At 46.9% G+C, this 27,929-nt stretch overlaps 1 protein-coding gene across 3 annotated transcripts in view; it reads right to left on the minus strand.

Annotated features, from left to right (window-relative positions):
- LOC110521508 (A disintegrin and metalloproteinase with thrombospondin motifs 6) overlaps positions 1-27,929 on the minus strand; it is a 67,382-nt gene that overhangs the window by 23,992 nt on the left and 15,461 nt on the right. Inside the window, exons 4-16 of one of the 3 annotated variants that reach the window (XM_036968614.2) lie at positions 25,937-26,096; positions 25,479-25,681; positions 24,903-24,986; positions 23,323-23,468; positions 22,013-22,056; positions 19,655-19,760; positions 18,275-18,421; positions 17,962-18,103; positions 17,176-17,283; positions 16,907-17,052; positions 16,406-16,469; positions 15,874-15,976; positions 10,560-10,693 (exon numbers count right to left, since the gene is read on the minus strand). In XM_036968614.2, coding sequence (XP_036824509.2) covers positions 10,560-10,693; positions 15,874-15,976; positions 16,406-16,469; positions 16,907-17,052; positions 17,176-17,283; positions 17,962-18,103; positions 18,275-18,421; positions 19,655-19,760; positions 22,013-22,056; positions 23,323-23,468; positions 24,903-24,986; positions 25,479-25,681; positions 25,937-26,096 — 1,587 coding nt within the window. Of the gene's footprint in view, positions 1-10,559; positions 10,694-15,873; positions 15,977-16,405; positions 16,470-16,906; positions 17,053-17,175; positions 17,284-17,961; positions 18,104-18,274; positions 18,422-19,654; positions 19,761-22,012; positions 22,057-23,322; positions 23,469-24,902; positions 24,992-25,478; positions 25,682-25,936; positions 26,097-27,929 lie in introns of those variants that run through there. The other 2 variants (XM_090231475.1, XM_090231476.1) reach the window with 2 other exon arrangements.

The raw sequence follows: 27,929 nt of genomic DNA on the forward strand, positions 1-27,929 counted from the left end.
ACTTGCTTAAGGCTCAGGTGAAGTATATTTGGTCAGACAGATGTCAAGCTGCGTTTGAGAATGTAAAGACACTTGTGCTCTTCCCCAGTGCTTGTTGCCCCTTGTTTGAATGATCCGTTCATACTCCATGTAGATTCTAGTAATGTAGGTGCTGGCGCTGTTCTGTTGCAGGCTGATGTCCAAGGGGTGGACCGTCCAATTAGTTACTTCTCTAAGAAGTTTAACTCGTACCAGCTCAATTATTCTGTGTTAGAGAAGGAACCACTTGCGTTTATTTGGGCTCTCCAACATTTTGAATTGTTTGTTGGTTCAGGTGGCACCTCTCTCATGGTGTACACAGATCATAATCCCCTGATGTTTCTGCGGACCTTGCAGAACCCTAATCAGAGGCTTATGAGGTGGGCGCTGTTTTTGCAGCTGTACAGTTTGGACATTCACCATATTAAGGGCAAAGAAAATGTCCTTGCTGATGCTTTGTCCCACGCTCTCATGCCATAGTTCTTTGTTATTGTTTTGGGCAACTTGCCTGTCCTCTCCTGTATCCCTCTTGCTTCCCCGACTCTGTCTCTCTTTCTCTCCCTCTTAAAATGTTCCTTAGGATCAGAGGTTGCTGAGGTGGGAGAGGGAGGGTTGTTTCTGTTTTGTTTTTGTTTCAGGTTTGTGGTGGAACACCATTCTTAAGGGGGGGGGGGTCGTCCCTCCCACTCTGTCTGCTGGGATCTCCTGTTTGGTAGTCTGTTGTTGCAGGAGGCCAGTGGGCAGAGCTGGGAGGATTGTCAGCTGATATGGCACACCTGGGCAGGTTTGGCCTGCAGACTATAAAGGGTGGCCACATCAGCCAACACTCTCTTCCCTGACTGGCAGGCTGGCTTCCACCACCTTTTGGTTTTCTGGTCTGTTTTCACCATACAACACGGTAAACGGTAAACGTGCTGAGTTAATTGAACTCAGTGAAAGTTATTCTGCACTGTTGTCTGATACTCATCTCATTGAGCATGATGCGGATGTTGGAGATGCTTAGCCAATAAGGCAGCACTTCTAACGTGTTTCTCCTGACAAGCGCAAGCACTTAGATGCAGAAGTCTTGGTCTGCAGGCTATAAAGGGTGGCCACATCAGCCAACACTCTCTTCCCTGACTGGCAGGCTGGCTTTGTCCATCTTTTGTTTTTTTGGTCTGTTTTCACCAGACAATGCCCTCTCCACTCATCCACACACTGCATACACTACTGATCCTACAGATGTCCACAGCTTATGTTATGTTTTGTATTTATTATTTTGTTTAATAAATGTATTCCTTTTTACGTTTAAGTCATGCATGGCCTCCCTTTGTTGTTCCTCTAATCACTCTGACATCAATGCAAATGTAATCGAAAATCGAATCAAACACTTCGAGAGCCCATGAGTTCATGTTGCTCAACATTTGTATGGGCTTGAGAAAACAGTATAAAAACAGGAGGATCCCATCAGCTTCCTATAGGCTAAGCCTACTATATTCATTTCTCAACTTTCCAAATATTAAGCACGTTGCTTTGCTTTACAACAGGAGTATAGCCTACCTGGCTGGCATGAAGAGTAACTGTGGGAAAAGCGCCCTCCATTTGCTATTTAAGTGCATAGGTTGAAATGTATGTTTTCGACAGGTGCATGATAATGGTCCAATCAAAACTAATTTCACACGTATATTATTTAGTATATGTAAAGACAAGATTAAATTGAGAACAGTCTGATGGGTGACAATATTATCACTTGTGAATGATGTATTATCACTTATCATCACTAATGTTATCACTTATTATCACTGATGCCCAGCGAGTGCACTCTAAGGCAAGAATAAGCGCATGCCTTTGTGCTACTTTTTCAAATCATAGCGGTACACATCATATAGCCTAGCCCATAGACCTATATGTTTTGCCAAAGTTTGTATCACAAATAGCCTACAGAACCTAGTCAAACATATATTCTTAGAAGCCCTTTCAAATCAAATCAAATGTTATTGGTCACATACACATGGTTAGCAGATGTTAATGTGAGTGTAGTGAAATGCTTGTGCTTCTAGTTCCGACCATGCAGTAATAACCAACGAGTAATCTAACCTAACAATTCCAAAACTACTACCTTATACACACAAGTGTAAAGGAATGAATAAGAATTTGTACATATTGTCACGCCCTGACCTTAGTTATCTTTGTTTTCTTTATTATTTTGGTTAGGTCAGGGTGTGACGAGGGTGGTATGTGTGTTTTCGTCTTGTCTAAGTTTTTTTGTACATCTATGGGGTTTTGATTTGTCTAGGTATATTTAGGTCTATGGTGGCCTAAATTGGTTCCCAATCAGAGGCAGCTGTTTGTCGTTGTGTCTGATTGGGGACCCAATCATCAACCTATTTAGGTTGCCATTTTCCCATGTTGGTTTTGTGGGTTATTGTCTATGTGTAGTTGTATGTCAGCACTCGTTGTTAGATAGCGTCGCGTTTGTTTTGTGGTTTCCCCTTCATTAAAAGAAGCATGTATGCTTATCACGCTGCGCCTTGGTCTCATCAATATGACGAACGTGACACATGTAAATATATGGATGAGCGATGGCCGAACGGCATAGGCAAGTAGATGCAGTAGATGTTATAGAGTACAGCATATACATATGAGATGGGTATGTAAACATTATATAAAGTGGCATTGTTTAAAGTGACTAGTGATACATTTATTACATCCAATTTTTAATTATTAAGTGGCTAGAGATTTGAGTCAGTATGTTGGAAGCAGCCACTCAATGTTAGTGATGGCTGTTTAACAGTCTGATGGCCTTGAGATACAGTAGAAGCTGTTTTTCAGTCTCTCGGTCCCAGCTTTGATGCACCTGTACTGACCTCGCCTTCTGGATGATAGCGGGGTGAACAGGCAGTGGCTCGGGTGGTTGTTGTCCTTGATCTTTTTGGCCTTCCTGTGACATCGGGTGGTGTAGGTGTCCTGGAGGGCAGGTAGTTTGCCCCCGGTGATGCGTTGTGCAGACCTCACTACCCTCTGGAGAGCCTTACGGTTGTGGGCGGAGCAGTTGCCGTAGCAATACAGCCCGCCACGATGCTCTCGATTGTGCATCTGTAAAAGTTTGTTTTTGGTGACAAGCCAAATTTCTTCAGCCTCCTGAGGTTGAAGAGGCGCTGCTGCACCTTCTTCACCACGCTGTCTGTGTGGGTGGACCATTTCAGTTTGTCTGTGATGTGTACCCCGAGGAACTTAAAACTTCCCACCTTCTCCACTACTGTCCCGTCGATGTGGATAGGGGGGTGCTCTGCTGTTTCCTGAAGTCCACAATCATCTCCTTTGTTTTGTTGACGTTGAGTGAGGTTATTTTCCTGACACCACACTCCGAGGGTCCTCACCTCCTCCCTGTATGTAGGCTGTCTCGTCATTGTTGGTAATCAAGCCTACCACTGTAGTGTCGTCTACAAACTTGATGATTTGAGTTGGAGGCGTGCATGGCCACGCAGTCATAGGTGAACAGGGAGTACAGGAGAGGACTGAGAACGCACCCTGTTGGGGCCCCAGTGTTGAGATCAGCGGGGTGGAGATGTTGTTTCCTACCCTCAACACCTGGCGGCGTCCCGTCAGAAAGTCCAGGACCCAGTTGCACAGGGCTGGGTTGAGACCCAGGGTCTCGCGATTAATGACGAGTTTGGAGGGTACTACGGTGTTAAATGCTGAGCTGTAGTCGATGAACAGCATTCTTACACAGCTATTCCTCTTGTCCAGATGGGTTAGGGCAGTGTGATTGCGTCGTCTGCGGACCTATTAGGGCGGTAAGCAAATTGCGTGTGAAAACAAGAGTTTTGACTGGTCGCTATTTATAAGAGGACCCCAGCTTTCTCATGCTGCTATGTTTATTGCTTAATTCTTAAAATGAAGCACATTAATCCACTTTACAACCGGTGTAGTCCATATAGGTGGCGCGTGAGTTCCAAGTTTGGGGAAAAATTCCACAAATTAACTTTTAACAAGGCACACCTGTTAATTGAGCTGGTTGAGAGAATGCCAAGAGTGTGCAAAGCTGTCATCAAGGCAAAGGGTGGCTACTTTGAAGAATCTAAAATATAAAATGTATTTTGATTTGTTTAACACTTTCTTTGGTTACTACATGACTCAACTACCTCATCCCCATATAGTTTTTTTTTGCTTCTTTGCTCCCCAGTATCTCTACTTGCAAATTCATCTTCTGCCCATCTATCACTCCAGTATTTAATTGCTAAATTGTAATTATTTCGCCACTATGGCCTATTTATTGCCTTACCTCCCTAATCTTACTTCATTTGCACACACTGTATATAGACTTTTCTATTGTGTTATTGACTGTAAGTTTGTTTTTCCAAGTGTAAATCTGTGTTTGTGTCGTACTGCTTTGGCCAGGTTGCAGTTGTAAATGAGAACTTGTTCTCAACTCGCCTACCTGGTTAAATAAAGCTGAAATATATACACTGCTCAAAAAAATAAAGGGAACACTTAAACAACACAATGTAAATCCAAGTCAATCACACTTCTGTGAAATCAAACTGTCCACTTAGGAAGCAACACTGATTGACAAATTTCACATGCTGTTGTGCAAATGGAATAGACAACAGGTGGAAATTATAGGCAATTAGCAAGACACCCCCAATACAGGAGTGGTTCTGCAGGTGGTGACCACAGACCACTTCTCAGTTCCTATGCTTCCTGGCTGATGTTTTGGTCACTTTTGAATGCTGGCGGTGCTTTCACTCTAGTGGTAGCATGAGACGGAGTCTACAACCCACACAAGTGGCTCAGGTAGTGCAGCTCATCCCTCCATTCCTGTCATTATTGAAAGAGATCATGATACCTCACATCTCAAAATAGGGCTACTTAATGTTAGATCCCTTACTTCAAAGGCAATTATAGTCAATTAACTAATCACTGATCATAATCTTGATGTGATTGGCCTGACTGAAACATGGCTTAAGCCTGATGAATTTACTGTGTTAAATGAGGCCTCACCTCCTGGCTACACTAGTGACCATATCCCCCGTGCATCCCGCAAAGGCGGAGGTGTTGCTAACATTTACGATAGCAAATTTCAATTTACAAAAAAAAAAATGACGTTTTCGTCTTTTGAGCTTCTAGTCATGAAATCTATGCAGCCTACTCAATCACCTTTTATAGCTACTGTTTACAGGCCTCCTGGGCCATATACAGCGTTCCTCACTGAGTTCCCTGAATTCCTATCGGACCTTGTAGTCATAGCGGATAATATTCTAATCTTTGGTGACTTTAATATTCACATGGAAAAGTCCACAGACCCACTCCAAAAGGCTTTCGGAGCCATCATCGACTCAGTGGGTTTTGTCCAACATGTCTCTGGACCCACTCACTGTCACAGTCATACGCTGGACCTAGTTTTGTCCCATGGAATAAATGTTGTGGATCTTAATGTTTTTCCTCATAATCCTGGACTATCGGACCACCATTTTATTACGTTTGCAATTGCAACAAATAATCTGCTCAGACCCCAACCAAGGATCATCAAAAGTCGTGCTATAAATTCACAGACAACACAAAGATTCCTTGATGTCCTTCCAGATTCCCTCTGTCTACCCAAGGACGCCAGAGGACAAAAATCAGTTAACCACTTAACTGAGGAACTCAACTTAACCTTGCGCAATACCCTAGATGCAGTTGCACCCCTAAAAACTAAAAACATTTCTCATAAGAAACTAGCTCCCTGGTACACAGAAAATACCCGAGCTCTGAAGCAAGCTTCCAGAAAATTGGAACGGAAATGGCGCCACACCAAACTGGAAGTCTTCTGACTAGCTTGGAAAGACAGTACTGTGAAGTACCGAAGAGCCCTTACTGCTGCTCGATCATCCTATTTTTCTAACTTAATTGAGGAAAATAAGAACAATCCGAAATTCCTTTTTGATACTGTCGCAAAGCTAACTAAAAAGCAGCATTCCCCAAGAGAGGATGACTTTCACTTTAGCAGTGATAAATTCATGAACTTCTTTGAGGAAAATATTATGATTATTAGAAAGCAAATTACGGACTCCTCCTTAAATCTGCGTATTCCTTCAAAGCTCAGTTGTCCTGAGTCTGCACAACTCTGCCAGGACCTAGGATCAAGAGAGACGCTCAAGTGTTTTAGTACTATATCTCTTGACACAATGATGAAAATAATCATGGCCTCTAAACCTTCAAGCTGCATACTGGACCCTATTCCAACTAAACTACTGAAAGAGCTGCTTCCTGTGCTTGGCCCTCCTATGTTGAACATAATAAACGGCTCTCTATCCACCGGATGTGTACCAAACTCACTAAAAGTGGCAGTAATAAAGCCTCTCTTGAAAAAGCCAAACCTTGACCCAGAAAATATAAAAAACTATCGGCCTATATCGAATCTTCCATTCCTCTCAAAAATTTTAGAAAAGGCTGTTGCGCAACAACTCACTGCCTTCCTGAAGACAAACAATGTATACGAAATGCTTCAGTCTGGTTTTAGACCCCATCATAGCACTGAGACGGCACTTGTGAAGGTGGTAAATTACATTTTAATGGCATCGGACCGAGGCTCTGCATCTGTCCTCGTGCTCCTAGACCTTAGTGCTGCTTTTGATACCATCGATCACCACATTCTTTTGGAGAGATTGGAAACCCAAATTGGTCTACACGGACAAGTTCTGGCCTGGTTTAGATCTTATCTGTCGGAAAGATATCAGTTTGTCTCTGTGAACGGTTTGTCCTCTGACAAATCAACTGTAAATTTCGGTGTTCCTCAAGGTTCCGTTTTAGGACCACTATTGTTTTCACTATATATTTTACCTCTTGGGGATGTCATTCGAAAACATAATGTTAACTTTCACTGCTATGCGGATGACACACAGCTGTACATTTCAATTAAACATGGTGAAGCCCCAAAATTGCCCTTGCTAGAAGAATGTGTTTCAGACATAAGGAAGTGGATGGCTGCAAACTTTCTACTTTTAAACTCGGACAAAACAGAGATGCTTGTTCTAGGTCCCAAGAAACAAAGAGATCTTCTGTTGAATCTGACAATTAATCTTAATGGTTGTACAGTCGTCTCAAATAAAACTGAAGGACCTCGGCGTTACTCTGGACCCTGATCTCTCTTTTGAAGAACATATCAAGACCATTTCAAGGACAGCTTTTTTCCATCTACGTAACATTGCAAAAATCAGAAACTTTCTGTCCAAAAATGATGCAGAAAAATTAATCCATGCTTTTGTCACTTCCAGGTTAGACTACTGCAATGCTCTACTTTCCGGCTACCCGGATAAAGCACTAAATAAACTTCAGTTAGTGCTAAATACGGCTGCTAGAATCCTGACTAGAACCCAAAAAATGTATCATATTACTCCAGTGCTAGCCTCTCTACACTGGCTTCCTGTCAAAGCAAGGGCTGATTTCAAGGTTTTACTGCTAACCTACAAAGCATTACATGGGCTTGCTCCTACCTATCTCTCTGATTTGGTCCTGCCGTACATACCTACACGTACGCTACGGTCACAAGACGCAGGCCTCCTAATTGTCCCTAGAATTTTTAAGCAAACAGCTGGAGGCAGGGCTTTCTCCTATAGAGCTCAATTTTTATGGAACGGTCTGCCTACCCATGTCAGAGACGCAAACTCGGTCTCAACCTTTAAGTCTCTACTGAAGACTCATCTCTTCAGTGGGTCATATGATTGAGTGTAGTCTGGCCCAGGAGTGGGAGGGTGAACGGAAAGGCTCTGGAGCAACGAACCGCCCTTGCTGTCTCTGCCTGGCCGGTTCCCCTCTTTCCACTGGGATTCTCTGCCTCTAACCCTATTCAGGGGCTGAGTCACTGGCTTTACTGGGGCTCTCTCATGCCGTCCCTGGAGGGGGTGCGTCACCTGTGTGGGCTGAGTCACTGATGTGGTCATCCTGTCTGGGTTGGCGCCCCCCCCCCCCCCCTTGGGTTGTGCCGTGGCGGAGGTCTTTGTGGGCTATACTCAGCCTTGTCTCAGGATGGTAAGTTGGTGGTTGAAGATATGCCTCTAGTGTTGTGGGGGCTGTGCTTTGGCAAAGTGGGTGGGGTTATATCCTTCCTGTTTGGCCCTGTCCGGGGGTGTCCTCGGATGGGGCCACAGTGTCTCCTGACCCCTCCTGTCTCAGCCTCCAGTATTTATGCTGCAGTAGTTTATGTGTCGGGGGGCTAGGGTCAGTTTGTTATATCTGGAGTACTTCTCCTGTCCTATTCGGTGTCCTGTGTGAATCTAAGTGTGCGTTCTCTAATTCTCTCCTTCTCTCTTTCTCTCTCTCGGAGGACCTGAGCCCTAGGACCATGCCCCAGGACTACCTGACATGATGACTCCTTGCTGTCCCCAGTCCACCTGGCTGTGCTGCTGCTCCAGTTTCAACTGTTCTGCCTTATTATTATTCGACCATGCTGGTCATTTATGAACATTTGAACATCTTGGCCATGTTCTGTTATAATCTCCACCCGGCACAGCCAGAAGAGGACTGGCCACCCCACATAGCCTGGTTCCTCTCTAGGTTTCTTCCTAGGTTTTGGCCTTTCTAGGGAGTTTTTCCTAGCCACCGTGCTTCTACACCTGCATTGCTTGCTGTTTGGGGTTTTAGGCTGGGTTTATGTACAGCACTTTGAGATATCAGCTGATGTACGAAGGGCTATATAAATACATTTGATTTGATTTGATTCATCCAGGATGGCACATCAATGCGAGCTGTGGCAAGAAGGTTTGCTATGTCTGTCAGCGTAGTGTCCAGAGCATGGAGGCGCTACCAGGAGACAGGCCAGTACATCAGGAGATGTGGAGGAGGCCGTAGGAGAGCAACAACCCAGCAGCAGGACCGCTACCTCCGTCTTTGTGCAAGGAGGAGCAGGAGGAGCACTGCCAGAGCCCTGCAAAATGACCTCCAGCATGCCACAAATGTGCAAATGTGCATTCGCCACTGGTGCCCTGTGCTCTTCACAGATGAAAGCAGGTTCACACTGAGCACATGTGACAGACGTGACAGTCTGGAGACGGCGTGGAGAACGTTCTGCTGCCTGCAACATCCTCCAGCATGACCAGTTTGGCGGTGGGTCAGTCATGGTGTGGGGTGGCATTTCTTTGGGGGGCCGCACAGCCCTCCATGTGCTCACCAGAGGTAGCCTGACTGCCATTAGGTACCGAGATGAGATCCTCAGACCCCTTGTGAGACCATATGCTGGTGCGGTTGGCCCTGGGTTCCTCCTAATGCAAGACAATGCTAGACCTTATGTGGCTGGAGTGTGTCAGCAGTTCCTACAAGAGGAAGGCATTGATGCTATGGACTGGTCCGCCCGCTCCCCAGACCTGAATCCAATTGAGCACATCTGGGACATCATGTCTCGCTCCATCCACCAACGCCACATTGCACCACAGACTGTCCAGGAGTTGGCGGATGCTTTAGTCCAGGTCTGGGAGGAGATCCCTCAGGAGACCATCCACCACCTCATCAGGAGCATGCCCAGGCATTGTAGGGATGTCATACAGGCACGTGGAGGCCACACACACTACTGAGCCTCATTTTGACTTGTTTTAAGAACATTACATCAAAGTTGGATCAGCCTGTAGTGTGGTTTTCCACTTTAATTTTGAGTGTGACTCCAAATTCAGACCTCCATGGGTTGATAAATTTGATTTCCATTGATCATTTTTGTGTGATTCTGTTGTCAGCACATTCAACTATGTAAAGAAAAAAGTATTTAATAAGAATATTTCATTCATTCAGATCTAGGATGTGTTATTTTAGTGTTCCCTTTATTTTTTTGAGCAGTGTACATATATTTTTTTCGTATGTTATTTTATAGTTTTGATGCCTTCACTATTATTCTACAATGTAGAAAACAGTAAAAATAAAGAAAAACCCTTGACTGTGTAGCTGACTTCACTTTATTGAAGAAACATGTACTTATTATGACTGAGAAGTGGTTGTCCCACCTAGCTATCTTAAGTTGAACACACTTTACTGTAAGTCGCTCTGGATAAGAGAGTCTGTTAAATGACAAACATTTCAATGTAAATTTATCAGCCAAAACATGACACAAAAAACGTAGATAATGTAAAACATGGTCTAAGCTACAACATATGCGAACATTATTAGATAATTACACATTGTTAGACAATTGACATTAAAGGTAAAAAAAATAAAATAACCAAATTTGTATTAAATAACTTATTTCCAGCAATTATAAAATAGTTTGACAACCATGTCTGTAAGCTTTAAAATTATATCAATCTCAACCGTTTATCTTTTCCAGTGATGAAGGCAAGGATGGTGGGGTATGCAAAATGTTTTTGACCACCTTTATCTCCTGATTGTTTTGGCATTCAGGTATGAAAAGTCACTTTCTGAGCACTTCTACAATGGGCAAATATGTATGGAAGGTTTTGTTCAAATTCGTTCAAAAGGGGTGCTGTCAAAAAGTTATTGAATTCAAATGGATTTACCATTCAGCAAGACTAGTAGGAGGATGGGAGGGAGGAAAAGAGGGAGATAAATGAGGGATAGAAAGGACAGAACAGTCTCACCTTGCACTCTCCGTTCACACAGACATCCAGAGAGTCGTCTCGACATGGCGTCCCGTCCACCACAGCCGGAGCACGCTCTGTGTAGAAGTTATATCCCTCCGCCAGGCAGTTCAGAGAGCAGAACTTCACTCCACCTGGTCAACAGAGAAGAGGAACATGAAACAAATCAATACAGGCAAACAGTAACAGATCCATCATTCAATTTAGATTTCTGAGGTAAGCCCAAGTGGGACTTGAACCCGCAACCTGGTCTGTCAGTCCAATATCTAAGCCATTACAAAAAGATCTTGACAAGAGCCCATGTGTTTTGGCATGGACTTGACAATACCATAATAAATAAGTCAGAGGTTATTAAGAGCTGTACGTTTCATTAGGTGTCATGTAATACTCTTGGTAAACAACACAATCTAGCTTTTTAATCTGGCTGAGGGCCTCCTGAGTGGCTCAGTGGTCTAAGGCACATTGCAGTGCTAGAGGAGTTACTACAGACCCGGGTTCATTCCCGGGCTGCGCCGGGACGGTGCACAATTGGCCAGGCACGTCTGGGTTAGGGGAGGGTGGGGCTTTACTTGGCTCATCGCGCTCTAGCGACTTCTTGTGGCAGGCTGAGTGCCTGCAGGCTGACCCCGGTTGCCAACTGGCTGGCGTTTCCTCTGACACATAGGTGCGGCTGGCTGGCAGGTGTTAAGGAGCACGGTTAGGCAGGTCATGTTTCGGGGGACTCATGACTCTACCTTCGCCTCTCCCGAGCCAGTTGGGGAGTTGCAGTGATGAGACAATAATTAAATTGGGGAGAAAAAGGAGGGTAAAAAAAAAAAAAAAAAAACTAGCAGCTGTGGAGGTCCCCTATAGAATCTCATCTGCAGCAGCCAGCAGAGACAACACCAAACTCAGCCATTTATATAGTACACACACTGTTTTCCACATAATTTCTTTGCTCAAACACGTATGCTGCTCTGCTGCCGTGTCGTGTTAGCAACATTAACGCCAACACAATAACAAATAGCTTTTTTTAGCACTTCCAGACCTGATACCTACTTTTGGGTGAAGCACAATACAATGAATCCGTTCACCTTCATTACTGAGAAACCCCACAGGCTGATCTAATGTGTCTGATGGCCACGCATGGTATTTTAATGAGCTTTTGGGTTTTATGTTCGATGCAGTTAATTTGTTCTCCCACAGCTGTAAGGACTCGGGTGCCAAAAGCAGAGGGGGAGGTAGACGGGGTCTAGAGGGAGGAGAGCACAGTTTGGATTGCTAACATCAAGAGAACAAGCAGCTGAATGTGATTAAGTCCCCCCCACACTCACCCACAACCACACAAAAGCTCACAACAAAAAAACAGAGGGAGCTAACAGAAATAGTGCATCTCTCAGCAGATTCCCTGTGAAAGAGGAATGTGGTTATCATGCAGACTAGCACAAAAACTGACAGGGAGAGAGGAAAGAGAGGAGAGAGAGGGAGAGAGGAGAGAGAGGGAGAAAGGAAAGAGAGGGAGAGAGGAAAGAAAGGGAGAGAGGAAAGAGAGGGAGAGAGGGAGAGAGGAAAGAGAGAGAGAGGAAAGAGAGGGAGAGAGGAGAGAGAGGGAGAGGGGAAAGAGAGAGAGAGAGGGGTGGACTGGGGGCGGGGTTATTTGTGCACTGACAGGTGCTCTCATTTCTGTCACTTTACTGAGCATGCCAGCGACCACACTGAGCTATCTTACTGGCTGACAAGGCCAATCAATGTCTCAGCACGGAAACACACCAGCACACCTGCTCCCACATACACACACATCCACACAATGCAACACAACAGAACCACACACATGGTCTCACTTTACTCACCATCACCACCCTTTGGTCAGCATTATAACCTGGCCAGGCTCTGGTCATGTGAGAGCAGGAATAAAGTGCTAATCATGCCCTAAACAACTGGCAGTCACAACCAGGACCAGGAAGCAGACTTTCCACCAAGTCTCCCAGGAAGCCTCTCTCAGCCAGGGTGTCATAGCCCACCACAACCCCCCTCACAACCCCCCTGCAGACTGGGTGAGCAGCCGTGCACTAACATATCAGTTTATGGGCCTTAACAAGTAATCTAATACTGCCACGGCTGTGCACTAGCCAAATATACCCATTTCAAGCTAGTTCCACTGTTTGAAAAGCTCACTTTGGGCTCTGTTTGTGCTGGCACTGTAGGTACAGGTACACTATTTGGTGCCTGCGAGGCTAGCGGACGATAAAGTGGTGGGATGATGGAAAACTCTAACTCCCATGGTGCTGTGCTTTGGCATGCCTGCTTCCAGTCTGAAGCGAAACAGGTTTGGATGCTGGATGGATGGAGGCTGGCTGACTGACTGACTTGCGGGGCCTGCTGGAGGAAGGCTGCCTGCGAAGGTTGTTGGACTGAGTGCAACAATGTGAATGGCTCATGCCTCTCAAAAAACAAATATGACTGCTAAAACGCTGCACGCTTTATTTAATGAACTGTCCTTGGCTGCCTGAGTCAAGCCCGACGGCTTGCTAGAGGTGTCTGAGTACAGGACAGAGAGAAGGAGAGAGGAAATGAGAAAGAGAGTAGGAAGAAAGCAGGATAGAGACGGAGAAAGAAAAAGGAATGGGGAGTGAAGGAGTGAGTGAGTGAGTGAGGGGAGAGAAGGGGGCTGGGATGTGGGATCTGGCCATAACGCAGGGCAGACCATGGCACAGCTAGTATTTTAACAGTTGCAAGGGATTTCCATTGTAAAATCAGCTGACTTGATGAAAGAAGCACTTGTTGCCTGGAGTTGGAGAGGGCCTCTCTGTAAGCCATTATGTTATTGGACTGGTAGATTAAAGGCAGTTATGTCGTCGAAAGTATTTATCTTTTGCGTCCAGCGCAGCGCTCATCAAGCACAGGAATTCCAGCTGGGGATAGACTTTCCAGAACAAGCATATGGGAGCCAGACAGTAAACTTTCTTCAGCTTTCCCCTCTTCTCCTCTCTTATTTTCTGCTCTCCCCTCTTCCCTTTCTGGGCCCACTGTCTGGCAGTACTCTGCTGCTCAGCTCTCTCTATCTACTGCTGCTCAGCTCCCTCCATCTACTGCTGCTCAGCTCCCTCCATCTGCTGCTGCTCAACTCCCTCCATCTACTGCTGCTCAGCTCCCTCCATCTGCTGCTGCTCAACTCCCTCCATCTACTGCTGCTCAGCTCCCTCCATCTACTGCTGCTCAGCACCCTCCATCTGCTGCTGCTCAGCTCCCTCCATCTGCTGCTGCTCAACTCCCTCCATCTACTGCTGCTCAGCTCCCTCCATCTGCTGCTGCTCAACTCCCTCCATCTACTGCTGCTCAGCTCCCTCCATCTACTGCTGCTCAGCACCCTCCATCTGCTGCTGCTCAGCTCCCTCCATCTACTGCTGCTCAGCTCCCTCCATCTACTGCTGCTCAACTCCCTCCCTCCATCTACTGCTGCTCAGCTCCCTCCATCTGCTGCTGCTCAGCTCTCTCTATCTACTGCTGCCCAGCTCTCTCCATCTACTGCTGCTCAGCTCCCTCCATCTACTGCTGCTCAGCTCCCTCCATCTGCTGCTGCTCAACTCCCTCCATCTACTGCTGCTCAGCTCCCTCCATCTACTGCGGCTCAACTCCCTCCCTCCATCTACTGCTGCTCAGCTCCCTCCATCTACTGCTGCTCAGCTCCCTCCATCTACTGCTGCTCAGCTCCCTCCATCTGCTGCTGCTCAGCTCTCTCCATCTACTGCTGCTCAGCTCCCTCCATCTACTGCTGCTCAGCTCCCTCCATCTGCTGCTGCTCAGCTCCCTCCATCTACTGCTGCTCAGCTCTCTCCATCTACTGCTGCTCAGCTCTCTCCATCTGCTGCTGCTCAGCTCCCTCCATCTACTGCTGCTCAGCTCTCTCCATCTACTGCTGCTCAGCTCCCTCCATCTGCTGCTGCTCAGCTCCCTCCATCTACTGCTGCTCAGCTCCCTCCATCTACTGCTGCTCAGCTCCCTCCATCTACTGCTGCTCAGCTCTCTCCATCTGCTGCTGCTCAGCTCCCTCCATCTACTGCTGCTCAGCTCCCTCCATCTGCTGCTGCTCAGCTCCCTCCATCTACTGCTGCTCAGCTCTCTCCATCTACTGCTGCTCAGCTCTCTCCATCTGCTGCTGCTCAGCTCCCTCCATCTACTGCTGCTCAGCTCTCTCCATCTACTGCTGCTCAGCTCCCTCCATCTGCTGCTGCTCAGCTCCCTCCATCTACTGCTGCTCAGCTCCCTCCATCTACTGCTGCTCAGCTCCCTCCATCTACTGCTGCTCAGCTCTCTCCATCTGCTGCTGCTCAGCTCCCTCCATCTACTGCTGCTCAGCTCCCTCCATCTGCTGCTGCTCAGCTCCCTCCATCTACTGCTGCTCAGCTCTCTCCATCTACTGCTGCTCAGCTCCCTCCATCTACTGCTGCTCAGCTCCCTCCATCTACTGCTGCTCAGCTCCCTCCATCTGCTGCTGCTCAGCTCTCTCCATCTGCTGCTGCTCAACTCCCTCCCTCCATCTATTGCTGCTCAGCTCTCTCCATCTGCTGCTGCTCAGCTCCCTCCATCTACTGCTGCTCAGCTCTCTCCATCTACTGCTGCTCAGCTCTCTCCATCTGCTGCTGCTCAACTCCCTCCCTCCATCTACTGCTGCTCAGCTCTCTCCATCTGCTGCTGCTCAGCTCCCTCCATCTACTGCTGCTCAGCTCCCTCCATCTACTGCTGCTCAGCTCCCTCCATCTACTGCTGCTCAGCTCTCTCCATCTACTGCTGCTCAGCTCTCTCCATCTGCTGCTGCTCAGCTCCCTCCATCTACTGCTGCTCAGCTCTCTCCATCTGCTGCTGCTCAGCTCCCTCCATCTACTGCTGCTCAGCTCCCTCCATCTACTGCTGCTCAGCTCCCTCCATCTACTGCTGCTCAGCTCTCTCCATCTACTGCTGCTCAGCTCCCTCCATCTGCTGCTGCTCAGCTCCCTCCACCTGCTGCTGCTCAGCTCCCTCCATCTACTGCTGCTCAGCTCCCTCCATCTGCTGCTGCTCAGCTCCCTCCATCTACTGCTGCTCAGCTCCCTCCATCTACTGCTGCTCAGCTCCCTCCATCTACTGCTGCTCAGCTCTCTCCATCTACTGCTGCTCAGCTCCCTCCATCTGCTGCTGCTCTGTTCTCTATCTGGAAACTCCAGGTGTGTCTGCTCTAATATCAGCTCTCTCCATATCTACAGACGCTTTCAGCCTGCAATGACCACCGAGCAGACACCTCTGTAATGATGTAACACAGCCTGCTGTGGAGGGGGGTACACGCACATACTGTACCCACCTCCCCTGTAGGGTTTCCAGGTGTAGAATTTCCCTCTGAAAGTAACGTTGTCGAAGTCGGAGCACTGAATCTCCCGGAAATCCTGAGAGCCTGCAGGGCACTCCTAAAACAGACACACACCGAGTGGCACAAAACAGCTGTATGTCAGTCAAATCTCAGGCCCCCACTGTATCCCTCCCTTGTCTCTCTCGCTGCCAGCAGTCATTTACAGTAATACTCACAGTAGCCTCTACACTCCACCACACACACACACACACACACACACACACACACACACACACACACACACACACACACACACACACACACACACACACACACACACACACACACACACACACACACACACACACACACACACACACACACACAAAGTGAGGGCTTTAGTTTGGGGCTGGGCAGGCTGCGGTTAATTAGGTCAGTCTGAGAGCTGTAGATCTGAGTTGAGAGCTGGGCCTGGCCAGGATGAGTATGTGATGGAACTGTAGGCCTTTCAGAGAGAGCTGCTGCTTCGCTCTGCTCCACCACTCACGTCAATATTGCACGATCTGAAGCGCTTCCTCTCTCCCAGACAATACTTTCCACCAATGGTTGGCCTGGAACCAGAAAAGCAGAGGCGAAACACATCTGAGTGCAATTTAACAAAAACTCCCCAATGACACTGGCATCTATTCTCCTCCCGCCTGGCTGGCCGGGCTCTACCACCCTGTTTCAATCTCAAACAGTCTGTCTTTTTATTAGTTAGCTATCCAAGCCAATCAAACACCAGAGAGAAGTCAGTTTGCCACTATCTGTGTTAAAACTTTATTACGGCTGTCATTGTCGCACGTGGGTGATTATAGTGGGGTGTTAAAATTATTGGTGGTAGACTGATGTCTCTCATCCTCAACAAACAGTTGTGCTTGGAAGTTAGGAAGAGCCAGTCAGAAACAGTCCTATGACTTTACAGTCGTACAGTGGCTGGGAATCCAATGGCAAATCCCTATAGACAGAGTTGAGATCCACATCACCCTCCATCTGCAGCACCACTCACCTGGGGCTGTCACAATGGCGGATGGAGGAGGACACTCCTCCCCCACAGGTACGGCTGCACTCTTCCCAGGGAGTCCAGAGACCCCAGCCGCCGTCCACCCCCTCTGGCCTCGTCCCGTAGACCACACACACCCTCTTATAGCACCACTAAAATACACACACAGGGGAGGGACAAGCTGTGGAACTATTGAAATAAATAAAAAATTCAAATTGACATTTGCACACCAAACACCCCCATTTCTGCTGGTAATGGAACATCCCAGTGCTTACCCCTTTCTCTATGGTATTGGTTTGACAGATGGTTCCTTCGGCGGCGGGTATGCTGCTGGTGATGCAGCGGTTGCTCTTGCTCATGCACCACAGCTCACTGCAGACTTCCTGCAGGCACAGAGAGAGCTGTTAGAGTGCGTCCATTTCAGCTCATATAGAGACAACAGGCCCTGATGAGCCCAGCCAGGAGGGCCCACTGACACGGAGCAGACGGAACCAGGTTGGTTCAACTACCTCTGGTCTCTGTGGTCTTAATGTATTTAAGACTTATGGCGTTGTATTTTATTGTATACATATGCTCTGACTACATAGTATCAATGATAATGACACTATAAAGTGCTATTTTGTTCCAGATGTCCGTTCACTCAGCTGTCGGGCCAATAAAATAGACTGTCTAATAAAATAAAGGTAGCACAAGACTTCTTCAGAAATTCTTAACACATGGGGACAAAATCCAGTGGGACTAGATAACAAAAAGGGGGAAAAAACTCTAGCTGGGAGACAAATAAATATCAGTCAAAATCCAGGGGCTACTCTGTCTGCCATCATGCTGCCCTGGTCAGGGTGGGCAGAGAGCCAAAGATATGCCAGAGGACAATCTGCACATGGTACTAATGGATCAGACAGTTGATTAGAGCATGGCGTTTGCAGCACCAGAGTTGGGAGTTTAATTCCTACACGGGCCACACATACAGTACTGAATGTATCTGCCTGGTAAAAATGACCATACAGCCTTATCAAGCGAGTTTGAGGAGGAGGAAGAAGATGAGGAAGGTGATTAGGTACCCCATATTTACACTGCCGAGATTTCACTCCATATTGGAAGCGGCACTGCTCATCTGCATCGTAGGCCTGGCCGGGGGCCGTAGTGGGGTACAAAAAATCCTGCTTGGGGGGGACGTTGTTGAGGCAAGAACCCATGCCTGAGCTACAGGGATACAAACAAGAGAAGACACTGAAAAAGAGGTCCCAACACAACAAAGATGGACGTCACCTCACTTGGAATGCACCCAGTTAATCTACCCCACAATAAACTCATTATCAACTTTATAACTCCTTATGCTTCCACTTTGTTGTACTGTATGTGCTGTACACTCACTCCAGGAAGTTGGTGATGTAGTCTCTGCTGCAGGCGGACCAGACGAAAGGGTTGGTCTTCATGGTGATGTGTGCAGCCATCAGCTTGGCTGTCTCCTGACTGCGGGAGCCACAGCCGTTGCCAACTCCGTCATGGTTCATCCCAAACCTGCAGGGGGAGAGAGATGGTACTGTGTTGATATATCACCTGGTTAACTGAGTATGTGTGAAATATTGGGGTATTGGTATCAGGCAAAAGGCAAGTTCTTTACTCATATATCATCTCTGTTAAACTCGTATTAACACCATGAGCTCTGTCTCTGAGGTCTGTGCAGATTTAACAGACAGCAAAGTATCTATGTGCTTTCACACACAAACACACACACACACACACACACACACACACACACACACACACACACACACACACACACACACACACACACACACACACACACACACACACACAGTTAAAGACTAGGCCCGCCGTCTAGACAGCCCCAGGGTATAAGCACCCCATCCAGTTCAAAGGTACCTGGACTAGCCATTAGGGGGGAGCACCAATGGGTTTGCCACCTGTGAAAATACCTCTGAGGCCTGTGTGCGCACGTAGGTAAATGGCACACTCAATTACTTAGCAGAAATTGTGGATTTTCAAAAATGATACAAAGTAATGGCTTTCGAAAGGAAAACATCAGAATCCTCTTTCATGGCAGGGAATGAAGAGGCTTGGAAATGTCCGGTGGAGCATACACCTAGATAAATATGTATGCATGAGTAAGTGAGGCAGATCGGCTGGTATGCCAGGCCAGCAAGTAAAACAAAATGTCTTGGAGGGAAGGTACAAAAGAAATGCCTACTGCCAGGCACTGCGGTAGGCCCAGAATGAAATACTGTTCCGGCCACACTCGTAACTTGTTCCACTTGTTATAAATAGCACATGACTGAAAGAAAATATAAAGTTATTAACACGTTCTCAATTGATGGAAATTACTCATGGAGGTAGTTACGTAACTTCTCCCTCTGGTACGGCTCTAATCTAACAGCAATCTCGCTAGTAGGTTGGGCTTTGGATAAGTTTAGCTCAGGTCAGTCCAGCCCAGGGGTGCTTGGGTAAGGGCAGGGGGCATGGGGGTGTAAGGGAAGAAAGGCAGGACCAGAAGCCAGGTACAGGGGCAGGGTCTCCTGTGTGGGGTCACAGGTAACACCAGTGAAAGAGTGGTCTGTTGAAACAGCGCAGGTCCATGAAGAAGAAACAGAGCCTAACGCCAAAGGGTGTGTGTGTCAAAGGTGTGTTTATGATGACTGCAACGAAGGCTAGAACTGGGGCTCTGATGATTTTCCTGGTCAGGTCCCGTGGTCAGTAAAAGGGTAATATAGGTGATGTGGGCAAGCTCCTTACGTGTGTCCTATTTCATGGGCGATGGTGAAGGCTGTGGCCAGGCCAATGTCCTCGTTGATGCTGCAGCTCCTCTCTGGCTCACACATCCCTCCCACTGGTGCTAGACCTGGAACAGAGAGACACACAATACTGTCACTAACATATCCATACATGTCCATTCACATTCATACATACAGAGATTATGCAAATGTCAAAATACATACAGTTACATGCTAACACATAACATACACAGGTAACTGACAAAATAAAAGAAACAACATAAAGTGTCTTACACTATATATACAAAAGCATGTGGACCCCCCTTCAAATGAGTGGATTTGGCTATTTCAGCCACACCCGTTGTTGGCAGGTGTATAACATCGAGCACACCGCCATGCGATCTCCATAGACAAACATTGACAGTAGAATGGCCTTAGAGCTGCCCCAGTCAACTGTAAGTGCTGTTATTGTGAAGTGGCGAAGTGGTAAGCCACACAAGCTCACAGAACGGAACCGCCAAGTGCTGAAGCGAATAATGCTTAAAAATAGTTTGTCCTCGGTTGCAACACTCACTACCGAGTTCCAAACTGCCTCTGGAAACAACGTCAGCACAAGAACTGTTCGTCGGGAGCTTCATGAAATGGATCTCCATGGCCGAGCAGCCACACAAAAGCCTAAGCCATCACCATGCACAATGCCAAGCGTCGGCTGGAGTGGTGTAAAGCTCACCGCCATTGGAATCTGGAGCAGTGGAAACGCGATCTCTGGATTGATGAATCACGCTACCCGACCTCGAGATCGGTGTGGAAGAACTTGACTGGCCTGCACAGAGCCCTGACCTCAACCCCATTGAACAACTTTGGGATGAATTGGAACACCGACTGCGAGCCAGGCCTAATCGCCCAGCATCAGTGCCCGACCTAACTAATTCTCGTGGCTGAATGGAAGCAAGTCCCCGCAGTAATGTTCCAACATCTAGTGGAAAGCCTTCCCAGAAGAGTGGAGGCTGGTATAGCAGCAAAGGGGGGACCAACTCCATATTAATGCCCAGGATTTTGGAATGAAATGTTCAAAGAGCAGGTGTCCAGATACAATCATGGAGTGTAATAGGTAATAGGTAATAGGTAATGTAGTGTAATAGGGCATTGTGCCACCAGAACAACTTCAATGTGCCTTGGCATTCTACGAGTGTCTGGAACTCTATTGGAGGGATGCGACACCATTCTTGGTGTTTCGTTGATGATGGTGGAAAACGCTGTCTCAGGCGCCGCTCCAGAATCTCCCATAAGTGTTCAATTGGGTTGAGATCTGGTGACTGACACACACACTTTAAACCCCCTTTGAGAACCCTCTTTCAAAGTCACTGAAATCTCTTCTTGTAGCCATGGTAGTGAAAATAATGGGCAACTGGACATGTTTATACTTGACCCTAAGCATGATGGGATGTTAATTGCTTAATTAACTCAGGAACTACACTTGGGTGGAAGCACCTGCTTTCAATCTACTTTGTATCCCTCAGTTACTCAAGTGTTTCCTTTATTTTGGCAGTTACTTTATATATTTATATAAACTTAACCAAAACCTAAAATTCTGCATCTACATGTCACTCTAAAGGCATCCGCATGCTTTAGTTTGGCTGGCGGCTAGCGGAACTCGACTAGCCAAACAGAACGAGTGCGCTCGCATACTCCTTTAAAAGATCGCTTGAAAAACGAGAAAAAAACAGCAATAGTATTGTTTGTCTGTTAAAAAAGTCTAAAATTAATCTAAGATAACTCAAGAAATCTGTCATTAAATTTGACGTGTTTGCCGAAATGATCTTAGCTGCGCAATTTTACATCTAACTAAGATGTTCAGTGCAGTATTTTTCCATTTAAAAAATATGCATGAAAACGAGTCGTCTCTCGTTGCATGACAACAAAGACTTTATTGACGAATCACTGACGGGGGCGTAGACTTCGGCTGAAAACTCTGGCATGCCTCCAGAAAAAAATTTATGTGCCTGCACAACCAAAAAAAAAACGAATCTAAGTCAAAAACGAACAAAAACGTCACTAAATCTCGTTATAATATATGCACAAACTCTACCAAACTGTTTTGGCTGGGAAGCATGCGGACGCCTTAAGACTGTGCTAGTCAGTCATGCTGGTCAGTCAGCTGCAGCAGAGATGTGGTAGTTAAGTACTTAATAGTGAGGGAGTGAGAAGTGAAAATGAGGGCAGTTTTCTGAGTCACATCCCCTCCCCTGGCTGCTCTAGATTATATATAGTCTGACACTGAAGCCCAGTGCTTCCCAACAAGCGACCTGTGTGCAGTGTGTGTAACCAGGGTTAGCCCTCTCCTGGGCTGGGCGTGGGCAGGTTTGACCAGATGTCCTACCTAGGGTTCCACATGGCTTGTTCTTGTAGATGCAGATGTCGTACCTGGGAACAGCAAGGAAAATAAACCAGGCCATTTACTCAAATGAATAGTCTGGCAGTCGGTGCTTCCACACCCTGACAGGTACTGATACTTAAACATACAGTACATTGAGCAAAAAGCATTCACACACGTAATCACACACACAGACTCTCTCTCACACACACACACACACACGCGCGTGCGCATGCACACAGACATCCACTCTTTCTCTCCTCTCTCTCCTCTCTCTTTGTCTCTCCCTCCCTCTCTTTCTCCTCTCTCTCTCAGAGGCAGTTATGGACACACAACAGACTTGATAAGTGACTGATACGGTCTGAACAATGGCAGGAAATAAAAGGATGGTTACTGCAGTGTCCTCTGGACATTTTCAATCCCTATTTGATAAAAGTTTTCATATAAATAACCTATTTTCACAGATCTAACATCCCAAGACACTCCAAGAAAAGAATACAAGCGGGTAGGAACAGGGGCCCATGCATGGGCAGAGCAGCGTTTTTCAGTGAATGGTGCTCTGTTGTATCTCTCTACAGTATTGTGTTACTGCTGTTGCTGTTTTCCCCCTAAATAGAGCGCCTCTCTATTTCTGAAACTATACTTTGCTTCCTTGGCCCGGCTCAGGGCTGTCAGATTCAAGGCAGCTGTACTCTGATTCCTTCTCTCTCTCTCTCTCTCTCTCTCTCTCTCTTTCTCTCACTACCTCTTTCGTTCTTTCTCCCTCCCTCTTCCACAGCGTTCTCCCTCCCTCTCCACAGCGTTCTCTCTCCCTCTCCACAGCGTTCTCCCTCCCTCTCCACAGCGTTCTCCCTCCCGCTCCACAGCGTTCTCCCTCCAGATGCTCAGTTGAGCAGAACAGCCTAAGTTTCGTCACTCCAGACAGGACCAGACACAAACGCACACTTGGCAAAAATGAGAGGCCATGGGGCAAGAGAAAGAGCCAGTGAACTCAGAGGGCAGGATATGGAGTCAGTTCTTACTAAAACCCTAATCCAAAGAATAATAAATTGAGCACAATATATTATCTTTTCCAATAGACTCAATAGTGGATCGTTAAGGAATTAGGCTAGAGAGGGTTTAATTATGTGTATTGACAATGCTAGCTTGTGCCCTTTGGTACTAAGAGCTGTTTTCGGTCTTAAGATCTGTGCACTTATCTCGAATTCTTGAGCAAGTCTCCCATTGAGGTCAATGAATGACTTATGTGAAAGTCTGAGTTGTGCATGCTTATCACACTGAATCACTAAGAATGTTCCGGTGCTGGGAGTGCTGACCTGGTGATGAGCACGGCAGTGTCGTGGTGAGCGATGCCGTTGTCTGGGATGGCATTCCCGTTGCCATTCCGGTTCTGGATGGATTTCTGCCACTTACAGAAGCTGTCCAGGGACTTCCCTGCATGGTGGTTGATCTCTAGAGTCGGCTGACAGAGACAGAGAGGGAATGCAAACTGAAACCAACCTAATCTGGAAGTGTACAGTGAAATAATCAAATGACTGTATAATCACCTTCAGGTTTTCATAGATGTGCCACTTTTACTATCTGCAACGACCTGACAATAATTTACAGGCCTGAAGGAGTAATGAGACAGACATTCCCCATGTGGAACAATAATACATTTTCACTACATGAACAGAATTGACCAGTTCAACCATAGCTGTGCAATGAGCCTAGTATTAAGCAGCCCAGCCCTCTGCCACGGGACTATTGGACTGAGCTGATGAGGACAGGAGCTCCCTCTGCTTTGCTCTCTCGCTGCCATTAGCCGCCTTGGCAGAGGTGAGGGAATGCTCTCCTGGCCACAGCTGGGTAAGGCTCGTAACACAGGAATGCCCATGGTGGTGACATAACTAGTAATTGTCTCATCCCACAATCCTTCATCTCTGGGCTCAGTGGGCTGGCTAGTCTATTTTGTTTTCCAGGGGCAGCTTTCAGCTGGAAATGACAGACCCGCTCCACTCTTCTCAGCGAGACTACTTTTGGTCTTACCCCAACCTCAACAGACCGAACAGCAAGAATAATACTAATACTACTGCTAATGATCATAACATTTATTTATTCATTTCTTTCTTTGTCAGATGGCATATGCCCGGGGCAAATTACAGGGGATTATTTTCAGCTGTCTAGTATGAATCATACAGGTTGTTATTAGACTGCCACGGTGTCTTCACCGCAAAACCACTAGTCTCCCTCAGATACCATTTGAATCCTCCGTAGGAAGGCTTATTAGGTCCACATTACGTCAGAAAGTGTAACCCTGTCCTGGCACTCAGTCTGACCGCATGCCGTTAGCAGCACGGGGCCTGGCTGACTGGCCTTGTGGACAGGACCGGGACCAAGCACTGACATGACCTTCATGTCAATCCCCAGGCAGTAGGTGGATAAGACATTGGGCCACAGTGAGGCGTGCCTGCCTGTCTGCCTGCCTGCCTGCCTGCCTGCCTGTCTGTCTGCCTGTCTGTCTGCCTGTCTGTCTGCCTGCCTGCCCTGCCTGCCTGCCCTGCCTGCCTGCACTTTTTCTAGAGACCCTTTTTCTAGAGCACTAATGTGCGTCATATCAACGACCCGAGAGGTCACCAGCAACAACAAATGCAGTCATGGCTGGGCTGCTTGGCAGGTCGCTCTCTCTCCACTGCCACAAACGGCTCCGCTTACAAATTTCCACCGAGAGCAGGGGAGGAAAGACACTTAAGCCAAGAATTTGACACAAACAAGGAGCTCATAGATGCTGGCCCGGGAAACCAAGCTGGACTGGACTGGGATGCGGAGCAGAGCAGAGGCAAGGTGGATGGATGCAGACTCCACTGAGTCCATTGAAAGGCAGAGATTTTTCCAGAATGGTTCTAGAAAAGAATACCTGGTCCTCTATGAGCAGGATGAGGCGGGTCACCACGATGTTCACTGCGTTCCCCAGGCTAGAATCCTGGAACAGTTTGGCAACCTGACCTCCAGGGAAACAAGAAAAGACCAGTCTTAAAAAGAGCTGACACATCATTCATCACTACCACTTACAACCCAAGGGAAAGACACTTGTCATTATTGACACAACTCGTGTAATTTGGGTTACTTTACAATGTGCTTCTGTAGTTTCCTCTGAATGGGCTTTTGTGACAAGATGGATGCAGAACAGTAAAATAAGGCCAACCATTCATTAAAGGCATTCCAGACATGAGTGTGTGTGTAGCCATCTGAGCGACAGGGTGTGAAGTGATATCCTGTAAAAGAACTACTACTGCAGATGTCATGACCTCAGCTACACTATCTGCAGGTGAAGACAGGAGAACCATTCAACACAGTAACAACAATCCTAGACTCAATCCTCAACACAGTCACAATAAAGTAGGACAATAGGAGATTATGGGGCTTTTTCAAAAAAAAAATCTGATTTTTCCACCCTGCAAGTTGTAGTGATCTGACTCGATGTGAAACTTACAATATTCATGACAGCCAGGATGTACTGCTCGATGTCCCGGCGGCCGTGGTACCCCACCATCATCTTGTCGGCCACCACCAGTGTTTCTACGTAGCGCTCTCTGCTCACAGACCTCTTCAGGGGCAGCTGGCCTCGGCTGATGGGGTTGGGAGGAGTCTTCAGAGTCCTCTGCCACCAGGCCATGCCTTTACCTGGCTTCTCATCTGAGACACAGTCACACAGACAGAGATAGGGGCTGATGGTACTGATAGAGGAAAGGGTACACTACCTGATAAGAGCCACTCCACAACATTTTGACTGATGGTAAGAGTAATATTAAGGTGAATGTATTAAAATGAGGTTATTATTCCCTGTAAACTGAGACTGCTGTACAGAGTATCATAAACTATGCTAATACAATCGTAAGTTGGAAGTTTAAAAGGTCCTGTTGTGCCCAGTACCCAGACAGCTCTACCTACCGATGACACCACAGGACTGGTCCATGTACTGGTGGCGAAGAGATGACCTCTTGTAAACCACATGGGGGCGGCCCTTCCCCCTCTCCGCCCTAGTGAGGTTTTCGGCCGGGGTCAGAGGCTCGACGAGGTACTCTTCACCGCCCGCCACGATCACCCCCTGCTGGAAAAGCCAGGGGCCCTCTGAAGGTTGGTGGTGACGGGACAAGAACTGACATGCACGGAAGTCCCTATCTCTGCTGTCTGTCAGGCCATTTACAGTAGCACTGTCTACAGCCAGCCCTGTGACACCTCATCTCCCCTCAGTGGATACACTACACTGACACGCACACTAAACCCACACACATTCACATACAGCACATACGCACACACACATAACACACACATGCATACCAACACAACACATACACGCACACACACACACTTTTACACTCATTACTTTCTGTTGCTACTCTGTTCGTTATTTTACTCTTATTATGATTTATCCTGATGCCTAGTCACTATACCCTGCCTTCATGTACATATCTACCTCAAATACCTTATTATTATCTATCCTGATGCCTAGTCACTATACCCTGCCTTCATGTACATATCTACCTCAAATACCTTATTATTATCTATCCTGATGCCTAGTCACTATACCCTGCCTTCATGTACATATCTACCTCAAACACCTGGTTCCTCTGCATATTGATCTGGTACTCCCTGTATATAGCTCCACATTGATCTGGTACTGGTACTTCCTGTTTATAGCTCCACATTGATATGGTACAGGTACTCCCTGTATATAGCTCCACATTGATCTGGTACTGGTACTCCCTGTATATAGCTCCACATTGATCTGGTACTGGTACTCCCTGTATATAGCTCTATTCTTGTGTATTTTATTTTATTCCTCTTGTGTTGCTATTTTTATTTTTATTTGTATTATAATTTTTAACTCTGCGTTGCTGGGAAGGTCTCTTAAGCATGCATTTCACAGTTAGGTCTACATCCGTTGTATCTGGCGCATGTGACAAATACATTTTTACTTGATTTGATATAGTACATACTGTAACTATCCCTGGCCTGGATGATAATCATATCAGTCTCTCATCAGCCTGGGCCTAAACAAACACAGGCTCTCACCTCGCTCCTAAACTGTTCTGTAGGTCAGATACATAGGGAGAGTGATCCTATCTGAGTGGGGATTCATGAGTCTTTCCACAGAGAGGAGATGGGGAGACGCTGTAACACTTCCCCTGATTAGATCTTTTGGCTGCAGCCTCCGAGGGTCACACTGAGTCTCTACAATAGCGGCGCACTTTCAGAGTGCACCTAATCCTGTAATGTGTTTAGTGATGCTCTCGTGGACACACAGCGGATTCCCTGCTGAATTAAGTTACGCTAGTCTGACCACAAGTAATTATGTGTGGGGTTTATTAACACTTTGTGAGCAGATTAAATCCTTGGTTGTATTTACCCCTGTTATTATGGGCCCAATTAGTTATTAGCTGTAAAGACATCACAAGAATCAATGGACAAGGAGAATGCTTTTATCTGTCAAAAGGCATATTGGAATTGTATTATTTGACTGATTTCATTAAATCAAAAAGGTCTGCCGTGGGCGGTGGTGCTAGCTGGCTACTGAATGGTCGAGACGTACAGCTGTGAACATGCCTTAGTGATGTTCTGAGTTGTGACCAGCAGGGGAAGTCTGGTGATAAGAATGGGCTTTGGGAATACCTTGTTTACGCAGGTGCATTACTGTTCCAGGCCTAGAATAGCATGTGGCCAGACAGATGCCCTGGTCTAGTCCAGGGTCAGAGCTAACCTAGTACACAGAATCATAATGTTACACTCAGCGGAATCCTCTGGAGCTCCATTAGCCCTGGGTCCCCTGAGGCCAAGGACAACAGCACAACAGGGCAACAAGACAACAGGAAATCAGGACAACAAGACAAGAGACTATAGGACAACAGGCCAGTGGTGCTAGCAGTACTAGATGGGTCAGGTT

The sequence above is a fragment of the Oncorhynchus mykiss genome, chromosome 4 (assembly GCF_057628025.1).
Source record: "Oncorhynchus mykiss isolate SJ-2025 chromosome 4, ASM5762802v1, whole genome shotgun sequence".
NCBI lineage: Eukaryota > Metazoa > Chordata > Actinopteri > Salmoniformes > Salmonidae > Oncorhynchus > Oncorhynchus mykiss.